The following is an 18,833-nucleotide window of genomic DNA, read 5'->3' as shown; positions in this document are numbered from 1 at the left end:
GCCCAACAGTGTGAACGTCCTTAATGCCACTCAACTGTTCACCTAAAAATAGTCAGGATGGCAGATTTTATGCTACATGCATTTTATCATAAAGAGAAAAATCATCATTACAGATTATGGCGTTCTCCAATCTAAAATAATTCACTTTGTCCACTTAATACTCTTTGCTTTGAACTCCACTTTTCTCTTTCATTATCATTATTTGTCCAGTATGTTACTGGTCATCCTTTTATTTTTGAGATATGTCACTCTGTCTTAGTTAAGTTCTGGTAATAAAAATTCAGCTGAGTATTATTCAGCTGAATCTAAGAGTCTTTGTTATGGTAATTGTGAATTGAACTTTACCCCATTTGCATTATTTCATGGGATGATTTTATTTTGTGCTTTCTGGATCTTTTGTTTCTAAATAGTTCATTTGCTTTTCTATCCTTTATGTCAGGACTGTATTTTGCTTGCTTTTTCTTTTAGTGATTTAGAAGTATTGTACTCTATTTTAAACTGATTACCTCCTACAGTGTATCCCCAACACACTGATTTCTCTAATGATCAAAGCCAACCAGTGAATAATATCTATTGGTTACACATGTGTAGCCAGTAAGGACAGTCTCCTGTCCCTCTTCCATCAACTTGGACACTTATTAATACAAATCCATAATTTTTAATACTTTAAGAGTGTTTACTGTATTTGCATTATGCTTGAATTTTTATTTTCAATTATTCAGACTCCAAGCTGGGCTTAGCAAGCAGCAGTGTTTCCTGTGCTTACCTTCTCCTTTATGCACCTTCTCTATTTTGTGTCACTGCCCATCCATGCCTCGGTGGCTGATCACAACTTGGGTGGACAGGTCCAGACTCTCATTTTAAGCACTGGAATTCCTGCAATGACTGCTTCTTGCCCTGCACTCTTCTTTCTCCTCTTTAACATCTACCGAGAAGTCTCCTGTTTTCTGTAATCTAATGCCCAAAGGAGACTTCCTCGGGCTGGGGTCTAGTCGACCTCCCTATCCTTCATCCTTTCAATCGGAAAACCTTGCCAGGCTGTTTCTCATCTTCCCCAGTGAACAGTGAGCTCACTCATTCTGTAGGTACAGGTTTTCCATCTTCTCGGAGTCTTTTATTTTTCCACTTCTGTTCCACGCGGTCTGTTCTCTCCTTTGTCAATGCTTCCTACCTCTTGCTTGGCTCTTGTTCACTGGATCTCCTATTCCCCATCTTCTGGACACCACCTCCAAGTGGTGTCCCTCTCCCTCTTGGTTTCCATGGCCAGGTTTGTCTTCCACATCTTCCAACTGCCCTTCTACAGTGTTGGTCTGCTCTTTGCTGATTTGTGTGCTGATTCCAATTGTGCTACTGTATTCTTTCCAACCTTATTTACTTTATTATGTAGCTCTCCTTGTAAGCAACATTTTTAATTTGAAATGACCACAAAGGTATAGGAAAAGTTGGAAGTATGAGGTGCTTCATAAAGTTCACGGAAAAGTGGGATTGAAGACATTTATTTTGGTGCAAAAACCTTGAAACCCATGCACACAAGTGGTTTTCCAAAACATTAATGTAAAATGCACATTATGGAAAAAACTACATGTGGATTTCAAAAATCTTTTGCACCAGGATAAATTTATTTTACTTCTGCGTTGCATGAACTGTCTGAAGCACTGTACAAGAGCCTGTCCCCCCCATGAACCATTTGAAAGTACATTTGCCAGCACGTTGCTCTCCAACCCCTGCACACCTCAGCGCGGATTCCTGTGAGCACGCACATCCCCTCCATCACCGTGAAGCAACTGTCAAAGCCAGGGAACCCCCACGGCGCCCTTCCTGCCGTGCGGGCCTCACCCCCGTCAAGAAGCTTCACCACCTGCTCCGGGGAAGCAGGATCCGGTGCGCAGCCCCGGGTCGCGTGTCGCTTCACGTCTCTCTGGTCTCCTGCAGTCTGGAACAGTTCCAGCGTCTTTCCTGGGCCTTCCTGACGGTTACATGTTGAAGGTTACCTACGCGGCCGTGGATTCAGCGTGTGACGGCTCCCGGCGACAAGAGGCAGGCTGTGCAGTGCTGCTGGGACCGTGGCAGCGGGACGCTGGCTCCTCTCCCTGCAGCTCTCGGATGGGGCAGGGTGCAGTCCGCTCTGCTGCTCATCTACAGCACTTGCTTAGGGGGCATCTTCCAGGCTTCCCCGTTGGAAAGCTACTCTCGTTCCTTTTGTAATTAGAGTGTGAGGAGGTCACTGGAAACCACGTAAATACCCATTCTTCATAGGAACTCATCCACCCGTCCACTTACTCACTTACTGTACCTGTTTGGATATACATGGTGTCCTGTTTTACCCAACAGGTTACTGTCTGCCACGGTCATTAATGCCTTTGGTGCTCAGTGACCTCTGTATGGTCAACTGAAGCCTCTTCACGCCAGTGTCTGTTCTTTTGACCCCCATCATTCCTTGGGCATTTCCCTACTTTCTTTTCCTTTTTTTAAAAAACAATAGTTTCAGACATTTTTAAAAGATTTTTATTCATTTATTTTGAAAGTCATAGTTACAGACAGAGGACCAGAGAAGGAGAGAGGGAGAGAGACATCTTTCAGCCGTTGGCTCACTACCCAGATAGCCGCAAAGGCCAGAGCTGGGCCAGGCAGAAGCCAGGAGCCAGGAGCTTCTTCTGGGTCTCCATGTGGATGCAGGGGCCCACGTACTTGGGCCATCCTCTGCTGCTTTACCAGACTCATTAGCAGGGAGCTGGATCTGAAGTGGAGCAGCTGGGACTTGAATTGATGTCCATTTGGGATGCTGACATTGCAGGCAGGTGCCTAATCTGCTATGCCACAATGCCAGCCCCCATTTCCCTACTTTCTTTTTTCTTTTTTTTTTTTTTTTTTTTTTTTTGACAGGCAGAGTGGACAGTGAGAGAGAGAGACAGAGAGAAAGGTCTTCCTTTGCCGTTGGTTCACCCTCCAATGGCCGCCGCTGCGGCCGGCGCACCGCGCTGATCCGATGGCAGGAGCCAGGATCCAAGTGCTTTTCCTGGTCTCCCATGGGGTGCAGGGCCCAAGCACCTGGGCCATCCTCCACTGCACTCCCTGGCCATAGCAGAGAGCTGGCCTGGAAGAGGGGCAACCGGGACAGAATCCGGCGCCCCGACCGGGACTAGAACCCGGTGTGCCGGCGCCGCAAGGCGGAGGATTAGCCTATTGAGCCACGGCGCCGGCCATTTCCCTACTTTCTACCAAAAGATGCTTCTGTCTTGTCTTGAACTTTCCTGTGCCCCAGCCACTTCTTCAAGGGGCCCTGGTTGATTTTTGTGGAAAATGCAATTTAGACACCAAAATCTGGTCTAGATGTGCATACTGGTGTTGAGTCACTGCTCTGAGACCCATTCACTGGGAAGAGCTAGGCACGCATGGATGCACACACACTCACACTCACACACACACACACATGTATGCACATGTGCACTGTTTACACAGTGAAAACCAAGTGTTCACACCATGAGTCCCGTTCAAAGCCAGCATGACTGGAGAACCCTGTTGTCCCCTCCCTGCCTGTCCCCCTGCTCTCTGACATCAGAAAGCTGCCCTCTGTGGCCCTTGCCTTGGTAACTTCATTTCTCACTCACTGCTGTGGAACCAAGTTCCCATCTCTCCCTCCCCCTTCCCTCCTCACCCTGCCTGCACTGTGACTCCCCCGCCAGCCAACCCACTGTGGGGGTGCCCTCCCCACTCCGGTGGGCTCCAGTGCCCTATACAGAGGTCTGCCCCCTTTGCTCAGAGCTCTGCACCACACACAAGCCCCCTCCCTGTACAGACAGCTTCTCAGTCCTCATGAGCACCAACCCCCAGGCCAGGCAGCCCCTCGGCACGGACCCTCTGCTCCCTTCCGGCACCGCGGCCTGGGCCACAGTGGCTCCTGTCTCTCATTTGACTTTGCTGTCTCCGATATGATGGCGTCAGGACTGGAGTGCGCAGGAAGGGAAGGGAAGTTTCTCTGGCATGCCTCTCTCTGCATCGCTGCCTTTTGTTTGAATTCACGTGATCTACACTCTTAGGCTGGAAGAAGGTGCCTTCCAAAGTCTACTTCTAGTTCCGAAACTCTATATATGTCTTCAAGAGCTTTTCTTTGCAGGTCAGGTCTTATTTTCCCACTAAAAAAAAATCACAGGATCTTTTCAGAGGTTTCCTTCAGGTACTTCTCCTCTCTGCTTAGTGATCCTGACAGGAAATGAAGTCACTTAGGGCTAATGTTTGCCTGCAGATGGGCAGACACGCTGGCCTCCCACCCTCCTCCTCCTCTGCACTTTTGCAAGCCTACTTCTTGCTTTTGTTCTTGCCTCAAATACCACTGCTTATGTTTTCCACAAGGATTCTCCACGAAACAGCATTCTCCACCTTTCAGTTCACTATCCTCGCCTCTTTTTTTTTTTCTTTTCTTTTTTTTGACAGGCAGAGTGGACAGTGAGAGAGAGAGACAGAGAGAAAGGTCTTCCTTTTTGCCGTTGGTTCACCCTCCAATGGCCGCCGCAGCCAGTGTGCTGCGGCCGGCACACTGCACTGATCCAGCAGGAGCCAGGTACTTCTCCTGGTCTCCCATGGGGTGCAGGGCCCAAGCACTCGGGCCATCCTCCACTGCACTCCCTGGCCACAGCAGAGAGCTGGCCTGGAAGAGGGGCAACCGGGACAGAATCCGGTGCCCCGACCGGGACTAGAACCTGGTGTGCCGGCGCCGCAAGGCGGATATCCTCGCCTCTTATCTGTTTCTTTCTTGGCCCTTATTATAAATTACAAAGATCGTATTTGTCTGCTTTCTTGTTTTTCATCTCTCTGTCCACGGAGGAAGAGAGCAGTATGGGGAGCAGGTGCGCTGCTAGGCGGGAAGTGAGGAGCAGTTAACAAGGACATGAAAAGATGCTCCTCCTCTTTAGCACACAGTGGAAGGCGGTTTCGTCAATCCGCCGGATGTTCAATAAGACCCTGTGGTTGCAAGGATGTCGAGCGCCGAGAGCTCGTCCTCAGGTTCTGGAAAGAGTGTCCACTGTCGTCAGACAGACTGGGCATTTCCCAGAGACCCGACTGCGTGGACGGGCAGGGCCTCACAGTTCTGCACAGGCCTGGAGCTAGTCAGGCTCCCATGCACGCTCACCGGGAGGGACCTACAACCACGTCCGTACCGTGTGGACCTCGCTAACTGAGTGCTCAGTGACAGCAGACAGGATAACCTGCTGTGTTTCTGCGCCATGGAATACGACACAGCCTCGACAAATGAACCCGGGATGGTGACAGGTATCAGCAGAAGTTTCAAAACCTAACTCTGGGTGATGAAGTCAGGTCACAGGACGGGAATGACATGAAACATGAAGAGCATGTGTGTCATGAGACAGACGTGGCATAAAATTAGAAACATAAGTAGCGAGTGATAATCAGAGCTCCATTTCCTGGTTAGCTCTGGGGCAGGGGAGGAAGGGACAAGAGCTTCCAGGCCCAGGTGGTCTTAACACTGGGCTTGGTGAGGGTGTCCCTTCCATTAACATCCATGTGACCTGAGCTTTCTATATGCATGAGACATTCCACAACTGAGCCACGGGATGGGCTTCTCTTGGCCTCTCATCGGCCTCTCCCTGTGGAGCCTGCTGGCCTGGCCTGGGCACAGTAGTAGCTTCTTTCTTGCCCCAGGCCCTTGCCTGCTCCCTCAGCCACTGAGCTGTTGGACTATGGCTTGAGCTGCCACTTAAGGGCTTCATCTCTTAGGGTTGCTATAAAAGCTTTCCAGACACCAGGTGACCCACGGACAATCGAGTGTACTTCCACAATTCTGGGGGCTGTGAAGTCAAGTCCAAAAACTGAGCGTTAGCCAATTCGGGTCAGGTTCACGGACAGCTGTCTTGTCACATTGAGTTAGCTTCCTGGTTCTCTTTTGGAAGAGCACTAGTCCCATCTGCCACCCTGCCAGGGCCCCACCTCCTAACACTAGCATCATGGGGGTCAAAAATTTAACACATGGGTTTTTTTTGGGTGGGGGAGGACACGCACTTTCAGGCCATAGCAAAGGCCTCACACCTACTGGAGAGGCAGAAGGGGCACTGTGCCCAGGTCATGTCCAGAGACAGGCTGGTCTGATGGAGACACTTACGTAGGGGAGTGTGGACAAGGATGGCCACAGCTGTGTGGAGCCTCCTTGACCAGGTCCCGGCATAGGTGAGGGCTCAGGTGCGGGAAGAAGAACACTGGCTAGCACCAAGGCAACTTCACACTGAGCCTGTCGCTGCATCAGCAGAATACTATTTGTGATGGTGGTGGCTGCTGAAGCTGTCATTTACTTAGTGCCTTTTACACTCTGTGCCTGAAGCTAAGGGTGCCCATGCGTTATTTACGTAACTGTGTGAGGTTAAACACTGACCCTGGGGTGGGAGTTTGGGCTGGTGGTAAAGATGCCGCTTGGGGCAGCCACACCCCGCATTGTATGGAGTGCTTGCATCAAGTCTCAGCTCTGCTCCTGACTCCAGCTTCCTGCTAATGTGCACCCTGGGAGGCAGCAGGTGAGGGCCCAAGTGCTTGGGTCCCTGCCACTAACAGTGGAGACCCAGACGGAGTTCCTGGTTCCTGGGCCACATTGTGGGCATTTCAGGAGAGAACTAGAGGCCAAGAGCTTAGTCTCTGTCTATTGTCTGCCGTCTCTCCTTCTGAATTTCAAATAAAGTAAAAAAATACTTAAAAACACAGATATGTAGATAATGAAACTGAGACTCAGAAACATGAAAGGAAAGACTTAAAGGCAGGAGCTCACGTGTGGCAGAGTCAAGGTCTGAATCCACCTGTCCACTCTGCAGGAAAGTCACAGGAAGCCAAAAGGAATTGTTCCAAAGCCCAGGTTCCATCATGAGGGTGACGGGGGTGCCCAGGAGGAGGGGCAGGGAAGCTGAGGCCGGGTTCCAGCTCCATGCTGCACTTGCCCTGGGCCACAGCTCCTGGGAGTGGCGGCCAGACCCGCCTATGGTCTTCACATTGTTGATCCTCTCTTCCTGTGTTGTGGTATTGCTACCTCTTCCATGGGCTTAGGGCTGAATGCATTCGAGTTCCAACAGATGCATGCAAAAGGTACTAACACTGTAGGTCACACCAGAGCAGCCACTGCAGAACGGAGAGGGTGGAGCGCGCTTCCTAATTCTATCCACAACCATTCAGGTCACCTTCTGGAACCTTCCTCTGCCCCGCTTTCCTCCTCTGTGAAATGGAGGTGACGATTTGCACCTCACTAACTCACTGTACTCTGAGAGGTTGAAAACTCCAAGCCTTTCACCCCACAGATGAAGAGCCAAGGGGCTCGAGTGGGAGAAGGTCACACAAAGTCATACAGGCCTGGGCTGCGGTGGAGGCTGGAAAATAATCCAGCTTTCTTGATGGCCACACCAAATATACACAAGGCTCTGTCCACTGCAAAGCACGTACGTCACCCCATGGACGGGCACACTCCTGCAGAGAACCTCCTATACGATCTGCTATGATAAAAAACAGGGAAATGTCCCGGTCCAGAACTCTGGACTCTAAGAAGCAGACAGGCTTCCAACAAAGGCAAACCCACCATGAGTAGTTCATGCTCTTCCTTCTGGAAATCACCACACCTTCACTTGTGCAAAGACCCAAAACCAAAAAAACTCTCTCCTTGTGAGGTCAGCAAAGGCCCTGGACAGCCCTCTGGAAGGTGCGCAGGGACAAGCTGGGACACAGGGAGGTAGGCAGCACAGCCTGGATCCAGGAAAGCCAGGGCTTGGCACCAAGAGTCAGCCTCCTGTGCCCCCCGGCCCCAGTTGCGTGAGGAGGAAGGGAGCTTGAGGGGAGCTTGCACTATTAGAGCCCTGTGTGGGGAGGGCTCACATGGACCCACACATTCTCTTCTCCTAACTCTGGGACACACGGTGGCTCTGAGAGCCTCCAAGTCACACAGCCTGTGGGAGGTGGAGCCAGGAGTCCTGCCTAGGCTCCACTTGAGGGTCGAGCCCTTCCCTCCAGGCCGGGTGCCCATACTGACCCGAGAAGGCGATGGCGAAGATCCCGCCCGTGGCCGCTTCATGGCGGAACTTGAGCAGGACCTGGTTGGATGAGCTGTGCATCATTTTCTTGGCCAAGGTCCTGGTGAAGACTCCAAGCTGGGGCGCTGTCTGCTGTGGCCCATCCCTATGTGGAGGACAGAAGGTAGTGGCACGTTGCTGCTTGTGCCCAGCCCCCGCCCCATCCATCGGTGGCCTTGCGACAGAGCTCGACTCCTTTTGCACCCAATGCTATTTCCAAACACCTTTCTACAAACTCTCCTGACTCAGTTTCCCAGCAGAGTTGGCAGAATTGGAGAACCTAAGGTTGATTCCTGTTCACCTGGTCTCCAGCAGCCCTGCCTCCCAGGGGGCTCCTGGGACAAGGCAGGTGCCAGTGGGCAGGGCCGCAGGTGCCTGTGGTCTGAGGCAGTGGTAGGGCAGGGCCATGAATGGCTGTGAGACCCTTCTGCTGCTCTCCACAGCAGCCCCATTTCCTTGTCCCCCAATATAAACCCCCGGTGCCTTTCTGAGCAAATGACCTGCTTCCTGGAACCTCTTTGAGTGCCTCCCAACCATCTGCAGCCATTGCTTGGAATCCAAGCTAGAAATCAACTCAGGGCAGTCCCGTTACAGTTACTCAGCCCTAGGAATTTCTAGGGGAGAACCCCACTATCCCCTGATAATTCCTTAGTGGCAGTCACTTCCACACAAACACATTTAAAAATTACATCTGTAGGGGCCAGTGCCGTGGTGTAGTGGGTAAAACTGCCGCCTGCAATGCCAGCATCCCGTATGTGCACCAGTTGAGTCCCAGCTGCTCCACTTCCAATTCATCTCCCTGCTAATGCACCTGGGAAAGCAGCGGAAGATGCCCCAAGTGCTTGGGACTCTGCACCCAGAAGAAGCTCCTGGCTCCTGGCTTCAGTCTAGCCCAGCTCCGGATGCTTCAGCCATCTGGGGAGTGAACCAGTGGATGGAAGATCTCTCTCTCTCTCTCTCTCTCTCTCCACCTCTCCCTCCCTCTCTCTCTAACTCTGCCTTTCAAATAAATAAATAAATCTTAATAAAAAAATTATATGTATGTCCAAAGATCTAGCAGTTTGAAAAAACCTAAGAAGTTGCACTTATCAGCCAATATTTCATATCCTCACTATAAAGTTAACTCACATGATACATCACTGTTGCTCAGTGGGCTGGCCAGTTTAGTCTCCACCAGTCACATGGGAATTAAACTTAAGTAAAGCTTAACCATAAGCTCGTGAGTCACTCCATTTACAGCGAAGTGCGCCATCGCTGCCTGTGGCTCGTGGCTGCCACGCTGGGCGGCGCACTTAGAGAGCCTCTGCATAGTGAACGGGACTTGTGCCGGGCAAGGCTGCATCAGCATGAGATGACCAATGGGCCTTCCCCAGGTTCCATCAAATCCGCCCCCATCATTCCGGGCAGCTTCTCCTGGGCACAGGCACCATGGGGAGACGCTGAGAGAAGTACCCATGCCCGCTCCATCCATACACCCACTGGGCTTTCCCTGGCCCCAGCAGGTGGCCCAGCTGGGAGCCGCTCCTCCCCTGCCCCTCCCCGTGAGGAGTCCCAGTGGCTAATGTTTGTTTGGAGCCAGGGGCTGCCCCCCTCGGAAACTGTTCTGCTCTGGCTTGGAGGGGCAGCCCGGCTTACAGCTCCCGAGATGCTCCTCTCGCAGGGGCTGGCCGCGTGGCACCTGGCCTTACCAGACGGTGATGAAGTCTCCGGAAGGCTCAGTCTGCAGCAGGCTGAGGTTGAGGCGGACGCCATGACCGATGGGCACGGTGATCAGCCAGATGCAGTCCTGGGAGCTGGCGTATGGCTGGGGGTACCCCGGGGAGTACACAGTGCCGTTGAAGGAGGTGACGTTCCCGCCGCAGGGAACTGTGGAGGGACAGCACAGCATTCGTTGAGCACCCAGAACGCACTGGACTTTCCCACGAAATCCCAGCTCCCAGCACAAAGCACCCTGCTGGGGAGGCGGGGAGACCCCACCTGTCAGGTGCCCTGTGGGCCTGCCCCTCCCTCCACCTCCCTCTCTCTCTGGCACGGAAGAGACCTAAGCAGGAAGCACCCGGCTCAAGCTTTCCCCTCTGCCTTCCAGGATGGGAACAAGCAGAGGTCAGGAAGCGATTTGGGAAAGGAAAATTGCTCTTTGATCTGCTCTTTCCTGGGTGGATTTGACTTCGAGCTGAGGCTTCTGAGAGGTGAGAGTCAGGGCCAAATTAGAGCAGAGCCGTCTATTCACCCGAGGACGCCCACAAGTGCTTCAGTCTGAGTTTCTGTTTCCTCGCCTGGAAAATGGGCCCGAGAGGACCGTGGTGGCTGTGAGGCGAGGGACGAGTGCAGGACACCCAGCCCTGCACCTGCCACATAGACATGGCCGCCTCTCCTTATCTTCCTGTTCTCCCAAAGCAACACCCACTTTGGGGCTCACTCTGATGGAGCTTTAGGCGGGGGGATGAAGAGGCCTTGAATGCCCCATAGTGTTGGGACACAGTCACCAGGGAGAGGATAACCAGGGATGCTGGGCAAGAAAACCCCCAAGTTCCCTGGTCCAGAGTCAGGAGTGCCTTTGGCTGACGGGGCGTGAAGCAGACACCCAGGGTGGGCAGATGGGACTGGGCAGAAAGAACCCCAGCTGCCTCCATGCAAAGTGCAGAGGACAGGGTTCCTGAGAGTGGTGCCATGGACCCACACACACACACACACACACACACACGTGCCGAGTACCCACATGGGGCCAGTCACGGCCTGGAGGGATGGGGGGAGCAGGAGGCTCACTGCCACCCAGCCATGCACCCAGCAGTAGGCAAAGGCAAGGTGAGGCAGGTCATGGGTGTGTAATGTCCCAGGGCTTCTGGAGGGGTTCTCCTCTGTGTGTGAGCATAGGGAAGGGTCCCTGGGAGCACTCACATCTAGATGCAGCCCCGAGGGATGACAAGGGCTAAGTGGCAAGGTGGCAGAGTGGGTTTTTATAAGAGGAAGGAGCAGCAGGTGCCAAGAACCAGAGGCAGGATACCCCAGTGTACTGGGGAAATGGAGGGCATCTCAGCTCAGGTAGGGAACAGGCTCCGTGAGAGCGGAGACGAGAGGTGGGCAGGCACCAGGTCCTGAGACCCACAGTGTGCTGCCCCAGGTTCTAGAATTTACCCCAAGCAGTAAGGAGCTGCCCAGGCTGACCTCTGAGTGGGGGAATGGAGTCCACACCGGCGGTTTTGAAGGCTTGCTCTCCCTGCATTGAGAAGCCAGCACTGAGGAACCTAAGACTGGGTTGGGTGAAGCTGGCCCACGGAAGAAGCCAGCAGAGATAAGTCAGACCCTTGGTGGCCTGGGTTCAGGTAGAGGCAGTGGAGAGAAAGAAGCGGATGCGCTCGCCAGACACTTAGGATGCAGAGGCAGCACTTGGTGATTGTGGGAGTGAGCAAACGAAGGGGCGAGCGGCCGGAGTCCTCATCACTAGGCAGGCATTTCAGCTTAGTGGAGGCCAGGATGAGAAGGTCCGTTCTGAATATGCGGGGACGCTAGACGCCTCTGAAGGGAGTGGAAGTATTTAGGAAGCGTTGCACGGACGAGGGCACTTGGAAAAGTTCATGGAAAGTGGCATTGAAAGGTAAGCTGACGTCGGTGGAAAGAGATTCTGAGAGGCACGCCCAGTGTTCCATGAGATGTATTTTCTGAGAACGTTTAGAAGGTCCCTTGACTGCGTGCACTTTGAACTTTCTGCAGTCCCCTCACGCAGGGGGAGTCTCAGCCCAGGGACTGTAGCTCGAGATGGCATCTGGGGGACGTGGAAGTGGGTGAGAGCAAAGAAGAGAAGGGAATAAAGTCCAGAACAACATTTAAGGGGCAAAGGATGAGATGACCACAAGAGGTGGCAGAGGCGGAACGGTGGTTAGAGAAGCAACTTTGGTGTCAAGGAAACCAGGGGAAGAAGCCTCTAGAAGGAAGAGGGCAGACTGCTCCCTTCTCTCACAGCTGTGTCGGAAGACGGCACGCAAGGAGCGAGAAGGGCGTGACACGCCACCCACCAGCAACTCGGGAGCGATCCACTGCGCAAGCACAGGGTGGTTCTGGCAGTCCGGAACTCAGCGGACGTTTCACCTCTAGTACCGGCACCAGCACCAGAACCAGAGCTGCATGCAGAGCTTCCTTCCCACGTAGAGTTCCTGCTGAGCGCTCCCCAGGGTGAGGGAGCCGTCAGCGAGGTCCCAGTTGTTCAGGGCGTTCAGGGATGTGCAGGGGGAGGCCCGTGATCTGATTCCAGGGTTGAGCTCTCTCTTTTGGGGTATTGGCCCTGCCCAGCCTCCCCTCTAGGAAAACACTGGGCCTACGGGGCTGGGGTGTGCAGGTCGGGGCAGAGGCGGCATGACCCCGTGTCATCTTCCATCTAGGTTCTGGTTAAGGAAGAAAACTCAAGAGAGTGCCAACAGCTCCCTGGAATCCACCAGCTGGCTCCAGACCCATGCAGGACACAGGACAGTGACCAGAGGAGCAAGAAAGTTGTTAGGAAAAGGCTACGTTCTCCTCTTCCCTTGGGAAGGTGCCAGGATTCTCTCAACCTCCCCAGGACTCAGCACAGCACTCGCCTCCTTCACTCTCACATAGAGCCTTCCCTTCCAACTGGGGACATCTAGCCTGTCCAGGCGGGTCTTCCCAAGGGCTGCCTCAGTGGGCCCCCAGCTTACACCCCCTCTAGGTCTTTGCCGGTGCTGGCCCAGTGCTCTGTCACCAGGACGCCCTCCTCGGCCAGCCTGGGTTACCCTCACGTGAGAATGGGACCTACTGGAGAACCCCCGGAGCAGGCAGGTACACGGTGTGACCACCCAGGGAGAGTGGCCAAGGGTGAGCGAGGGACATACCTTCACACCTGGGCAGGGGATGGTCCCAGTTCCGGTTGGTGCCATGCTGACACGTGAGGACGGGGTGGCCCATCAGCTGATATCCCGGGAGGCACTCGAAGGTCACGGACTGTCCCACATTGTAGCCGGCTCCCCTCACGATGCCATTGGCGAAGGGCTCTGGGTCTGGACACTCCTGAAGCTCATAGGCTAGGAGAGTACAGGAGAAAATGTGACTTCATCCTCCCCCAGTATCTTCCTGCAGCCAGAACGCAGGAGCTGCGGAGACTTGGCACAGTGGGGAAGCACTGAGACTTGGACTCGGGAGGACCTTGGTCATTTACTAAAAGCTGTGGACGCTGGCTGAGTCATTCAACTGCTGTGCCCCGTTTCCTTACTTATAAAGTGGTTATTGTGGGGATACGCAGGGCAACACTTGCACAGCTCTTGGCACGGCAGCTGCTCATGGGGAGGGCTCCGTTGAGGTGCCCCACCATCGGCATTTCCACGGGGAAAGGAGGCTCCGCTTCGGGAAGCCACCGAGATTCCACTGCTGTTTCCGGAGCAGTTCCTGGGGCCAGGCAGTGGCCTGGGGGCTTCCGTGTTGGTCACTGCATTTAACCTTTACAACAAGGGCCAAGGCCACAGGCAAAGGCAGCAGTGGGGCGAACAGGGCTTTCGGACTCTGAGAACTCAGAAGCTCTCAGGGAGGAAAGCAGGGGAACCTGGGACAAGGAGACAGTTGTCAGAGGGGGCGGCTGGGCCACCAGGGGTGTGCACCTGTCATTCCAGCCAGCCTCTCGGAGGAGCCCGAGATCTGTTACCATGAGAATGTGCAGCCCTGACTCAAAAGGAGACGCCAGGATGTGAAATGGCCGAGGCCACCCCTATTGGGGATGCCACCAACGGAGCTGCAGAGCGGGGCCCACAGGACAAGGAGCAGCCTTCACGGCAGGCATCGGGCACAGAACACCAGCAGCAGAAGGAGCTGGGACACTCCCACTGTAAGGGTTCTCCATGGATGTAGCTGAGACCACATGGCGGCCCCCAGCAGGGGATGCCTCTATCAGAGGCAGTGACACCACTAAAAGACACGATCGCATCTCTAGGCAGCTGGGCTGCTTCCACTCGCTGTGGCCCAGGGCAGGCTGTATGGCAAGAACCCGGCAGGTGTCACTCTGAAGTCACCCAGCTGGCTGGGTGTGTTGAAGAACAGGGCCCGAGGGGAGCCATGCTCTGTTGGGGGTTAGGGCTGTGGGTGGTGGGCACCCCAGTGGAAGCAGGGAGCCTGTTGCTCAAGGAATGTCTGCAACAGGACGGCCTGGGCCTTTAAAGGACGCCTCCCCAGGAACATGTGGCCCCAGGGTGGTACACAGCGGCACGGGCAGACCCCTGCCACAGCCAGGTGTGGCCTTAAGGAGAGGGGCCAGGCTTTTGAGAGAGAGGGGACAGTGTCAGTGACATCAGTGATGGTGGTGCCTGGGTTCCAAGGGAAAGGCGGGGCCTATGGGGACAGAAATGACCCTGAGGACAGCGGCTCCTTAACTTTCCCAAAGGGAGACTCCTGCGGGGATGAGGTGGGTTTGTACTGCAGGGAGACGCTGTGGTGGGCATGGAGAGGATTTCAAACACAGTGCACACTTTAAAACACTGTGGGGGGGCCGGCGCTGTGGTGTAGCAGGTAAAGTTGCTGCCTGCAGTGCCGGCATCCCATATGGGCACCATTGTGAGACTCGGCTGCTCTACTTCTGGTCCAGCTCTCTGCTATGGCCTGGGAAAGCAGTGGAAGATGGCTCAAGTGCTTGGGCCCCTGCACCCGCGTGGGAGACCCAGAAGAGGCTCCTGGCTTTGGATTGGCATACCTCTGGCTGTTGTGGCCAGCTGGGGGGTGAACCAGTGGATAGAAGACCTCTCTCTCTCTCTCTCTCTCTCTGTCTGTCTCTCTCTCTTTCTCACTCTCTCCTCTCTGCCTCTTTGTAACTCTTTCAAATAAAATAAATATTGCATCATTGGAATTCGGCATCTCCGCACAGGCTTCTGTCTTCCCGTGACGTCACTATGGCCTGAACATTTCTGTCCCATCAGAATCTGTAACTGCGGCCTCCTCGTTCACATGGAGGTGTCTAGAGGAGGGGCCCTTGAGGGGTGGGTGGCACTGGCTTCCTTAAACAAGAGGCCTGGGTGTGGGCGCTGGGGGAAGTGGCTGGGCCACCACTTGGGGCACCCATGTTCCATCCTGGGTGCCTGGGTTTGCGTCCAGGCGCTGCTTCTGAGCCGTTTCCTGCTCATGTGCACCCTGGGAGCCGCAGTGATGGCTCAGGTGCCTGGGTCCCTGCCACCCATGTGCGAACCCCACACAGAGCTCCTGGCTTCAGCCTGGTGCAGGCTCAGCTGGTGGGGGCATTTAGGGAGTGAGCCAGTGGACAGGAGTTCTCTCTTTGCCTCTGTCTCGCTCTCTTTCAAATTAATAATAATAATAATAATAACAATAAAGGCCAGAGAGAGCTGCTCTACTCCTTCCGTCAGAGAGGACACAGCAAGAAGGGGCCACCTGTGAACCAAGCGCTGCTCCCCCCGCAAGGACCCTGCCTGACCGCAGGTTTCCCAGCTCCCAGGGTGGGGAGAAGCACAGCTGTCAGCTCCCCAGCCCGTGGAGTTCTGCTACGACAGCCCGAGCCGACTCACGATGCACTCAGAACCCATCTGCAGTGCTCTCCTTTTTAACAAGGACGTGTTTAGTATCAGAAAAGATGTCTACAAACAAGACGGAGAGGCAGTGGGACAATCTGGGAAGGGCTTAGCACAGAGGGCTCATCAGTCAGCAGCACCAGGGGTGCATCAAGGGAGACGAGGACGTGGAGGCCGGGTTGGGGGAGGGGAGTGGCCTGTAAGGGTTTCCCCTCAGGCAAGGCAGAGTCACAGTGAGGGTGGCTGAGCCTCACCCAAGACTCTCACAGAGCCCCTGACGCTGCCACGGGAGGACCCAGAGGGACAGATTCCACCACTGGACCTGGGGGGAGTGGTTGATGGCACAGGTGGCGAGAAGGGCGGGCCGGCCGCTTGCCCGGGGACAGCTGCTGGCCGCGGGGTGGAGCCCTGGAGGCTGCCCCTCTGGAAGAGGCTGCAGGGAGCACAAGCGGTCAAGGGCATGGCATGCAGCCACCATGGGGCCTGCCGCCCCCTCCCTGCCACCTCCCCTGCCCACGTGAAGGCGGGCTGGGAAGGAGCCCGCAGCACGTCCGTCCTTACCCTGGTACTCCAGCTTGAACCCCGGCCGGTTCTGGGAGTGGTCGCTGTGGAAGTACACCGTGGTCTCGTGGGACGTGGAGAGCAGCGCGCTGGGCAGCTCGCTGCCGCTGAACCGGCCCATCATCCGGCTGGTCTCGTACGGGCCATTGCGGATTTCGATGAAGTCGTGGTTGGGCTCGGTGGAGAAGTTCAGGAACTGGATGTGAGCTCCTGGGAGCAAGACAAAGGCAGCCAGTGCCCAGAGCAGCCCAGCCCCGCTCCGCCGCCTGGCCTGGCCTCTCCCGCCACAGCCTGCATCCCCGCTCCTCACTCCCCGCTCTGGATCCTGTCTTCAGGCACGACTGGAGAGTCCATTATTCATTCGAAAGGAAAGCCACTGGTCATTTCAGAGACTCTGCCCCGAGTGCATTGTGTTTTGAGAACAAAGCTCAGGGTTAACGCCTGCTCTGATTAGACTTCATCTAATATCAGTAGAAAGATAGTTTCACCTAAATAAACTTTTTACTTAAAAATAACACCCACCCCAGGGCAGAAGACATACATCCAACAGTCACATTTTCTAGGCTGCTTAAGGCAACCCAGAAGCATAAGGCTTAGCAGCACATGCATTACCCCAACTACTCCCTTCCAAGTCCCAGGCAGGTGCTCCCAGGGTCTCAGTGGGTTAATCTAGACTTAGCAACCTGACAGCTTACATGGATCCAATTAGACCCTTAAAGTACAAATGAATGTACTCTTTGGAGGTGGGAATATTATACTGTGTTTACTGATGAGATTTTTCTAAATTAGACTACGTGGAACACGTTATTCAAGAGATCCATTTACTGAGCATGGGAAGATACCTATAATACATTAATTGTGAAAATTGGCTGCAAAGTAACATACGGAATACTACTAGGATGTTTATGCAAAAACCTAGAAAAAAATCTTCACCTGCTTGCTCACAGCAGCTCCCAGGCCCCTGCCAGGCCTTCAGGCCGTGCGAGGCTTCGGAGTGTGTGAATGAGATCAGGAGGGACCGCCTCCACGGGAGGACTCTCCAACGCCGGGGACCAGCATGAGGTCGCTGAGGATCCACAGGGTGCCCACGCAGGGGAACTGTCATGCTTAAAATGTGCTCATCTGTTGCTTTCTATCTGGTTCAGAATGAACACATGCGTGGGCTTTTTTTTTTTTTTTTTTGGTCTCTGATTAAGTACGGATCCCAGTGTGGGGCTGGAAAGCGCAGGCTGCGTGCGTGATAGGTGTGAAGATCACTGCAAAATTACCCACAGTCTGTACCAGTCTCTGTTGTACCTGCTGTACAAGGCTGACGACCCTCTGTCTCCTGCCCTGTCCCACCCCACTGCGTCCCTCCACAGACACTATCCCTTGCATGAGTCTGGAAAGCATCCTTCCAGCTCCTGGGTGTAGATTCTGAAATATGTACTGGGGTTTCTGGGTTTTAAACACGTACATGCGTGGCACTGTATTAATATACAAAAACTAGCACTCATTCGTTTTAACTCCATCTTGTGAGTGTCTGATGGTACAAGTCGCTCTTAGCAGACCCTGTTACAGATGGCAGGTAGTTTTGCAGTGAGCCTCTTTACAACCTATCACCCACGGAGCCTGTGCTTTCCATCCCCACACTAGGATCCCTGCGGCCCTGAGGGCCATCCAAGAGGCTACTGAAGGCTGAATTTGTGAAATGTGTGAAAAGGACTGGCCTGCGACCTCCACCTAGTGGCAGCAGCTTGTAAGTGCAGGGGCCCTTTACACAAGGAAACCAGGGGCTATAATTCTAGGCCTGGTGAGTGGTCCAACACTCGCTTGAAGTCAAGGGATTCTGGCAGCTGCGACTGGAGCCCACAGTAGTGCCTTCCCCAGAGCTTGCTTAAGGCCCCAGGACTTACAGATGCAGCGCGCTGGTGGCTGAACACAACGGCTTACCCAGAGCAGCCCTCCCTTCTGAACTCACTGGCCTCAAGATACGGCCTTCTCCTCGCCCTCCATCATTGGAGGCTCCACTGCCCCCAGCCTGCATGCAGGTCTACAGGGTCTCCCAGACACCCCCTTTTTCAGTGTCTCAGGATCTGGAGTCTCCCAGGGCTGCCAAAGCTGTCATCACGGTGTGCCCGGTGTCCTTTGGCAGATGGGACCTGGTCGTTAAGACCCCAACCTTCACTGCCCTGCCAACCAGATTTAGAGAAGCCCAGTCAGGCTGCTTCTCCATTCTGGAACCTGAAAACACACTCCCACTCCACACTGTAGAGCAAAGGACAAAAGGGGCCCTCTTCATGCCTCAGCCTCCTGGGATGCGGGCTGGGAGACCAGGGCCCATGCAGAAGCTCCATGGTATGGGCAGGGTGGTCTCCATGTGCAGCCCTTTGGATCCATGCCAGTGCAAAGCCTTTACTCCTCCAAACAGATATGTCTGGGGTTGCATTACATTCCCAGGGAATACGTGCATCGCCAGCCATCAGATTTTGTACCGGCTCAGTGCCCTCCCTACTGGACCATCCCCCGTGCCTGGCACACTTCCTCCCTTTCCTTCCTGCCCCCTTCAAAACCACCTCTCCATCTCCAGCCAGCTGGAATGTGTGCATGAAGAATGCAAACTCAATTTCATATTGACCTTGGCTCAATTTAATTAGGATGATAAATCGGATGGGGAGTTCAAAGCAAAACTTGAGGTTTGGTCTCTGTAACATAGATTATTATTTCTTTT

At 54.1% G+C, this 18,833-nt stretch overlaps 1 protein-coding gene across 10 annotated transcripts in view; it reads right to left on the bottom strand.

The window, feature by feature from the left end:
* CSMD2 (CUB and Sushi multiple domains 2) overlaps nucleotides 1–18,833 on the bottom strand; it is a 618,865-nt gene that overhangs the window by 91,039 nt on the left and 508,993 nt on the right. For all 10 annotated transcript variants that reach the window (XM_051832045.2, XM_051832046.2, XM_051832047.2 and 7 more), the window contains 4 exons: nucleotides 16,124–16,333; nucleotides 12,896–13,084; nucleotides 9,740–9,917; nucleotides 8,012–8,157 (listed from right to left, as the gene is read on the bottom strand). In XM_051832045.2, the coding sequence (XP_051688005.2) occupies nucleotides 8,012–8,157; nucleotides 9,740–9,917; nucleotides 12,896–13,084; nucleotides 16,124–16,333 (723 nt within the window). The remainder of the gene's footprint in view (nucleotides 1–8,011; nucleotides 8,158–9,739; nucleotides 9,918–12,895; nucleotides 13,085–16,123; nucleotides 16,334–18,833) is intronic.

The sequence above is a fragment of the Oryctolagus cuniculus genome, chromosome 7 (genome assembly GCF_964237555.1).
Source record: "Oryctolagus cuniculus chromosome 7, mOryCun1.1, whole genome shotgun sequence".
In the NCBI taxonomy this organism is placed as follows: domain Eukaryota; kingdom Metazoa; phylum Chordata; class Mammalia; order Lagomorpha; family Leporidae; genus Oryctolagus; species Oryctolagus cuniculus.
This window is presented reverse-complemented; position numbering and strand designations above follow the sequence as displayed.